Genomic DNA, 7,392 nt, shown 5'->3' on the forward strand with positions numbered 1-7,392 from the left:
GAAAGAGAAGTGGTTGCTAAGCTGAGGGAAAAAATAAAAGGTTTCTGTGTGCAATCCTAGAAATGCAATCCTGCTTTTTCTAAGTGGTGTTGATTACTTGGTCATCTGTTAAGCTACAAATGCAGATACACAAAGAGATTTATGAGTTAGGTAGATCAAGGTTCATCTGAACCCTTCTGAGGTTCCATCTTAGAAATAAGTATGCAGGCTAACCATAACCAGCTGAAGCCTGCTCTGGGGAACTGGTGGAAAAAGGATGGTGTCCAACTCTGAAAGGCTGCGTGACAATATATAGCAAGCTAGGAAGCTTATGGAAAGTGCCTGCAAATTCTGCAATGTCAGCATTAAAAATAAGCTATTATGATTAGCTCATCAAGTTTTGGGTTAGAGTTGGTAGCATTGTGAATATTAGAGGAGAATGAAGGATAATTTTCAAGTATTAAAAATTAAGATAGAGAAATAATAAAATAATAAATTTTAAAAATTCTGATGGGAAAAATTCAGCTATAAAGTAGCAAAGTAAGTAATGTACAATACAAGAAAAGGTGAAATATGTTGTATGTTTGGAGTGAGTGATGACTTTGCAGCGCAGAACAGACCACTGGCTGCATATCCAGACATACTACTTTGGAGAATAGGCAGGTAATAATCCTTCTGTATGGATGCCTGAAAAGAGCCATCTGTGATGTTACATTCAGTTCTCAACACTTCATTATGCAGCTATATTGCCAGTTTGGAAGGTATTCAAGGAAAGCAAAAAGAATTATCATGATGCTTAAACAACTAATAAATGGAGGGAAATTAAAGAGCAAAATCTGTCCATGTGGACCAAGAGAAAAGGAGAAACAGCATAAAAGTCTGCAAGTATTCCATGAAATGCTATGCAATGCATAGTTTGTCACTAGGTTTAACATGTGGGCGAAGAGACCAATGCAGCATAATGGAGCACAGTGTAGCCTGCCAAGGTTTATTTTAAAAGCCCACCTCTTCTACTGTCACATGTTTCCCCGTGTTTGGGTGCCAGCATCAAGCAACCTGCTGGAGTCAGAGGAGCTGTTTGTATTTTACTGGTTGCCACTATGTCTGAAATGTAATTATCAAAATCACAAGATTAGGTCACAGAACGGTGTATATGCAATTTTCAGATTAGGAATTGAAATGCTGGGGGGGAAAAATGTGCTCAAGGAGACTTGTGCATTGTGTCAGCTTTATTAATTCTTCGTATATTGTTTGGATAAGAGGTAGACATGAAGGTTGTGGGAGTATTCAGTGATGACTTTTTTTTTTTCCTTTTTCACGCTTTGCAGGAATTTTAGCCTGGATTACTGTGAACTTTTTGACAGGTAGTTAATTCTCTATAACTTCTCTTCTCAATATGGACTCTTCTGTGGAGGTGATCACCCAAAGTGCCTTTGCCTTGGTTGCCATGTCCTGCTTTTCCTTCCCACTGTGGTACCAGTGCTGAAGCAGTAGAATGTATTGGGCAGATTGTGTTCCAGAGGATGAACCACACCTGTAGGAAGAAGGAGGCGTCTTAATCCAGAAGGTGCCAGGATTTACTCAGGCCTGGGAGCCACTGGCAACCTGGTTTCTCCAAGGTCCACAGAGCAGTGATACTGCTAATCTGTTAGAAAGTGGGAAACAAAGTTTTACAATATTCTTCATCCCAGCATGAACTATGCAATTAAAATGGTGTAACAGGGAATGCACTGGTGCTTTAGCCCTTCTGGCTCTAAGAAGTTCTGGGAATACAATCTAGTGAAAAGAAAATTCAGTACCCTAGTAGATACATAAGCAAGCAAAAAAAGCTGCTCTGAATGAAGAGAAATTATAATAGTTGTATCTACTCTTACTATCCTTCCTCTCCTATTTCTCTTGACCAGATGTACTCTCCCTGGCAGTCTTCTGCAGGAGATAATTTGTCTCTTACTGTCGGCTTTTGCTGAATGCCTGCTTTTGTGTCTTTGGAGGTGAAACTGGAATCAAGGAACAAAGTCCTATGAATATCTTCTGTTTGCTCACCCATTCTCTATGATGTTTTTGAAGGCCAGCTCAGCCCTCCTGCATTGCCGTGATAATGTGGTGGCTTGGTGGCTGCCTGAACATGCATGCAGCATTCTGCAGTTGGGGCTGTTCTGAGCATGGTGTTGTTTGCAGGGCAGCTGTCTGGCCAGAACCAGCATACTGTTGGGACTCTGGACTTGGGAGGAGCCTCAACCCAGATCACATTCTTGCCACGGTTTGAGGTGAGAAGTGGTTAAACGTGCACAGGTTAGGACTGAAAGGCCAGTGGAGAGTCTTGAGCACTGCTGTGCTCTCTGATACCTCTTTGTCAGCACTGGCACAAGCAGAACATCTGTGGTGTGCAGAACACCTGTATTTCTGCTCCCTTTGAAGTCTGTAGTGGCTGATAGGTGCTTGCAAACAAAGGAGCCTGGAGGAAGTAAAAAGCAAGCAAGCAAACAGGTAAAAATAAGGAGAAACAGCATGTGTTTTCTGGACCCAGGCTGGGAAAGCTCCATTAATATAGATACTACTTTGTGTTCAGTAGATGTAGAACGTTTCCAGGAAGTATTCTTGCATATCACAAAAAGAAAAAAAGATCAGAGTTTGAGTTTTCTTTTTTTTTCTTTTTCCATTCCAGTCTGATAACAGATCCTCACTAAATTTTGGAGGGGGAGTAGCAGGGTGGAGAGGGAGTGTCTCATGGGGCAACCATCTTTTAAAATAGCACAGTCAATCCCTGCTGGACTTGACAGAAATTCTATAGTTCTTTAGAAATAATCTGAACTGGGAGCCAAGTCTGAAGTTTGCATGGGAAAATTATGTGGGTATTGGAAGGGCACTACAGCATTCTCTTCCTTGATACTGTGAAGTTGTTTTGTCACTCTTTTTGAAGGAGTCCTTTGTTTAACACTTTTTTACAGAAATTAAGATTCTCAAAGGGTGCTTGGTGACCACAAAACAAATGGTTTTCATATAATTTTATTTTTGCAGTGGTAGGTCATGTTGTAACATGACATGCAACTGTATCCTGTTCAGCAAAGCCACAAGTACTCTGGGATTGCCCTCTGTTTTGTGTTGATAATATGTGTGGATGTGGGCACTGGACCAACAGGAAAGGGTGTGGCATATCAGGGGTTTGGAGAATAAATAGAGCTGTGAAGTAGGCTGCACTGCAGCTTAGGGTTCAAATGTCTTTGTTGAGCCTTGCGGGAAGAGGTCTTGAGGATTTGCTACTGACCGGGACCAATGGTGTGAATTCGTAGGACAGTGTGGAGTCAAGGTTCCTGTTGCCTCCTTATATGCTATGTCCGTGTCTTGCCTGTATTGTCAAGTTAATAGAAAAAAAGCGCATATATAGCTGAGTATGTTTCTGAAGTTTTTCCTATTCGATGAATTAGCAAGGATTTCCCCCTCTGATCTGCAGAGGCTTTTTTTCCCCTTCCTGCAATTTGAGGCAGTGGCGTTTGCTTTTGTATTCATTTTGAACAAAATACTGTAATAGTAAGAGATTCGTTAATGAAATATAGATTGCAAGTAAATAGAAGACATATAATGATAACTGCATGAGTTGTTTTTAAGCTAGTGTAATGCTTTTTATGGTATTATAAAAGTTATAAGCAAGTGAAAACCAGTCATAATAATTATGAAACTGTCTGTCTGGTGCCTGCCTCTTTTGGGAGGGATGTGAGAATTTCCATATTTTTGTGAAATTAAGGCATGAAAAAAGCCAGTTGTTTTTCTTCAAACAATTTTTTTTTTTAATGATCTCCCTTTTTTAAAAGTTTTTGTGATGTAAGTTTTAGGAACAGAACTCAAAATAGTGGCAGAGTCTGGGTGTGTTGGGTCGAGAATATGACTGCCATTCCGATGAAAATCTATCATCTGAGGCCCAAACCAGATTTGAATTTGTATTTGTTCAGAAGGAACTCAGGCTGAATACTGCCAAATCTCTTTGAGCTTTGAGCAGACTTCTGTCTAGGACTCTACAATTCCAAATCTGTTTGGTGTCTTTTTGCTGTATTTGGTTACTTGAATGGTAACTACAGGGACTCTCTAAGTCAGTCCTCTCTGAGATCTGCTGCTTGGCCCAGAGTACCAGAGTGTACGGTGTGAATGCAGGGGGCCAACAAGTGGGTCACTCGCAGTGAATAAAGTCACTAGCAGAGGAAAGACAGAAACCGGCATTATCTCAGTGACTTGAAACAAAGGAACAGTAAATAAGCACTAAACTGTTTCAGATTCACAAAAATGTAAGAGTTAGTCTGGCAAGAAGGTAGAGACTGAGTACCAGTGGAGCACTCAGAGGGAGAACTGTGAAAGGAGGAAAACTGGAGGTGGTGACTCGAGGTTAATTTAGAAGAAAGCACTTAAGCCAGGAGGTAAAGCAGCGCTAAGATGGAGTGGGTGATCACAGTGTTCCCTTGAGTATTAGCATGACATTTAACATGGTGAAAAGGTGGCCTGTACTTTGCATTTTTAATTTGAGTTCCTGAACTGAGTTGTCTAGTTTGACTTGACAGAAGTTTATAGCACTTCTAGCGCAGCAGATTTCAGTGGGGACTCTGTGTGTATAAAGTAGCATGTAAGTACTCTGAAAAATTCAGGTGTCCTTATTTAGAAAGTATTTTCAACCTGATCTGTTCCACTTCCCTATTGTAAATTGAAGTAACACAAAGATGCCTATAAATAAACTCAGTTTTAAAAGCTGCAAATAGTACAGCACTGGGTACCACTGGAAAAACTTCTCTGATTTCGAAGCAGTTCAGATGAGTGTGCAGTAAACTCTATGGCTGTATCTGTGATATTACATCAAAGTTGGTTATTCTTTATTGCTTAATGGAAACTAAAAGATTTCTTCTTTTACTTAACTTTTAGGAAACTTTGAAGGAAACCCCTGGGGACTTTCTTACCTCTTTTGAAATGTTTAATAATACCTACAAGCTCTATACCCACAGGTGAGGAGCAAAAAAGGCTGCTGTCTCCGCTGGGGAAATCAGTCTTTCTGCAGCCCCTGAGCTAACCACAAATGGCCATGTCATCCTGTTACCAACTGTTGGGACCATGATTTTTTTGTACTAGTTTTCCTATCTGCTTGAAACATTAGTTGAAGTGGACATGACATTAGTTGACTGGAAACATTCCAGGATTATGGTTAATATCACTGCAAGGAGATATTAGTCAGTCTGTCAAGTGAAGAGGAATCGTTATGGGTCAGTATATTTGAGGAAAAGAACTCTTATTACTGGATTCAAGCCAAATATTCTGGACCAAGCAGGAAGGTAGATATCATGCCAGAAGTCAAAACAAAACTTGGTCAGAGATTTGGAACAAAGACCTTCTTGAGACTCTCTTTTTCCTTCTTAGTTCAAAATGGCCCATTGCATCAGCAACTGGACAAAAAAGTAAAGCCAGACTGATGTAAACCAAAGAGAGACAACAGAGGCAGCTAATACAGACCGTGGAGCATAACAGATTCTTGAACCAATTGGAAGGGATATTTGGCTTGTAACAATGTAATTATGCTTACTGTGTTAAGCTGACAAGTTTTTGAGATGTCTGCAGTGAAATCCAGAGAGTTTACCTGCATGACTTACAGTCCAATGAGAACTCGACCATACACAGTAGAGATTTGGTCTCAGCCCATTACTAGTGGGATGAAGATTATCATCTCAGTTAGTCAGAAAATACGCTTACTTGACAGCAAAGCTGGTTTAATAATCCTCCTCTCCTACTGCTCACATTTACTGATGTAACTGGTTGCCATATTAACAGCACAGTCCATTAGATGGCTTAAAATAATTGGGATTGAAAATCATCTCCTAAAAAATTAAGGAATTGGAGGTTAGTTTGATTATTCTGTAAATGTTTGTATTTACATTACTACAGGGGTAAGTAGCCAAACACAGAGGTGGGAATGAAGGCCAACAGGTTTTTAATCTAGCTGTGTTGGTGAAGCAGTGCGTATATGACATTCTCATAAACGCTGTTCACATCCTAGCTTGTAATGAGTACAGCAGTAATCTGTGGAGTCAGACAGGTAGATCTCACACAAAGGCACTGCTCTCATTTAGTGAAAGGTTCTGCAGTTCTGTTAGTTCTGCCCTAGGAGCCCATAGTGTTAATGTGTGTGACATAAGCATGGCTGTTCTATTCCCCAGGCACTCCTCACACGCCTTTCTTTATCCCTGGTTTTTAAGATTTGGCATTTTTGCTTTTCATCATGAATTAATTAATTCATTTGCCTTTCATTACAAGACATTAATTAATGTCTTGTAGAAATGTCACATCAGCTCTTACCACTTTCTGCAGTTTTGGATTTGCCTATTTTACAGGTCTTTGCAATTCTTGGCTTTGTGTAACTCTTTCAGAACTAGTAATTGTTCTGGCAAACGGAAGACTTGTGGGAAGCAGAGGAAGGAAACTTGGCTTGGGTGTTCCAGGATTTAGGAAGAGGCTATGGATGAAGCATACCGCATGTGCAAGAATTAAAACTGTAATGTCTTCCTTTGTTGTTTGCAGCTATTTGGGGTTTGGACTAAAAGCTGCCAGACTAGCAACCCTTGGAGCTTTGAATATGGAAGGTATGTTCATATGATAAAAGAAGCAGGATTTTTGAAAGAGATGGTTAGACTTAGTCTTGTGTCAGCACTCCATTTCCTGTGTCTTCACTTCTGTATCTTTTGCTTTTCTATGTTTTCACTGGTATAGGTCTGTCTGGAAACAGGCTACCGCTCGTTAAGGAGTTGTCTTGTGAGACAGCTGCTTTTTCCTATTTCCAAGTTTCACCAGAAGTGAGACTGAGTGAAAATTCCAGAAATAACACGCATGGGAATGTACAAACATATAGACATGGACAGCCACAAATGTGGAGCTTTACAAGCATCAGCAGAAACATAAACAGCATGAGTAGATCCTTTTCCTAAGGATTGCTGCTTAGGCCAAACCCATTTTATGGGTCTTCCTGGTATCTGCCTGGTCTGCCATGTTGTATTTGCTGACTAGCTTGAAGTTTGTGAGCAAACTGCACACCCTCTCACTCACTAACCTGCAGACATACTCACATTTCCAAGTCTTTCCAGTCTTTGACCCAGACCTTAAGTCCTTCCAGTCTTCATGCCCAGACTTTGGACCTTTTGTCCAGTCTCTGGCCATGACTTGAGGTCTTCCTATCTTCTGAATTCTTACTTGCCAGCTAGATGGACTTGTGTTAATTACTGGAATGTACTCAAATAAAAAATAGTTGGGAATAGGATTTAAGAAGGACAGACTGCAGTGATTGGTCACAAGGCTCGTGGACCAGCTGCCTGCTTAGGTGTGATTGCCTTCTTTTATCGTCCTCTCCATTTTCTCACATTTGTGCTTCCCTGATCCCTTGATTCCCTCTTT

General features: G+C 40.5%; 1 protein-coding gene across 1 annotated transcript in view; it reads left to right on the plus strand.

The window, feature by feature from the left end:
* Positions 1-7,392, plus strand: part of ENTPD5 (ectonucleoside triphosphate diphosphohydrolase 5) — a 19,274-nt gene that overhangs the window by 7,737 nt on the left and 4,145 nt on the right. Inside the window, exons 6-9 of the mRNA XM_010143400.1 lie at positions 1,308-1,343; positions 2,158-2,246; positions 4,882-4,961; positions 6,526-6,587. Of these exons, the coding sequence (XP_010141702.1) occupies positions 1,308-1,343; positions 2,158-2,246; positions 4,882-4,961; positions 6,526-6,587 (267 nt within the window). The remainder of the gene's footprint in view (positions 1-1,307; positions 1,344-2,157; positions 2,247-4,881; positions 4,962-6,525; positions 6,588-7,392) is intronic.

The sequence above is a fragment of the Buceros rhinoceros genome, unplaced genomic scaffold, assembly GCF_000710305.1.
Source record: "Buceros rhinoceros silvestris isolate BGI_N320 unplaced genomic scaffold, ASM71030v1 scaffold26379, whole genome shotgun sequence".
Taxonomy (NCBI): domain Eukaryota; kingdom Metazoa; phylum Chordata; class Aves; order Bucerotiformes; family Bucerotidae; genus Buceros; species Buceros rhinoceros.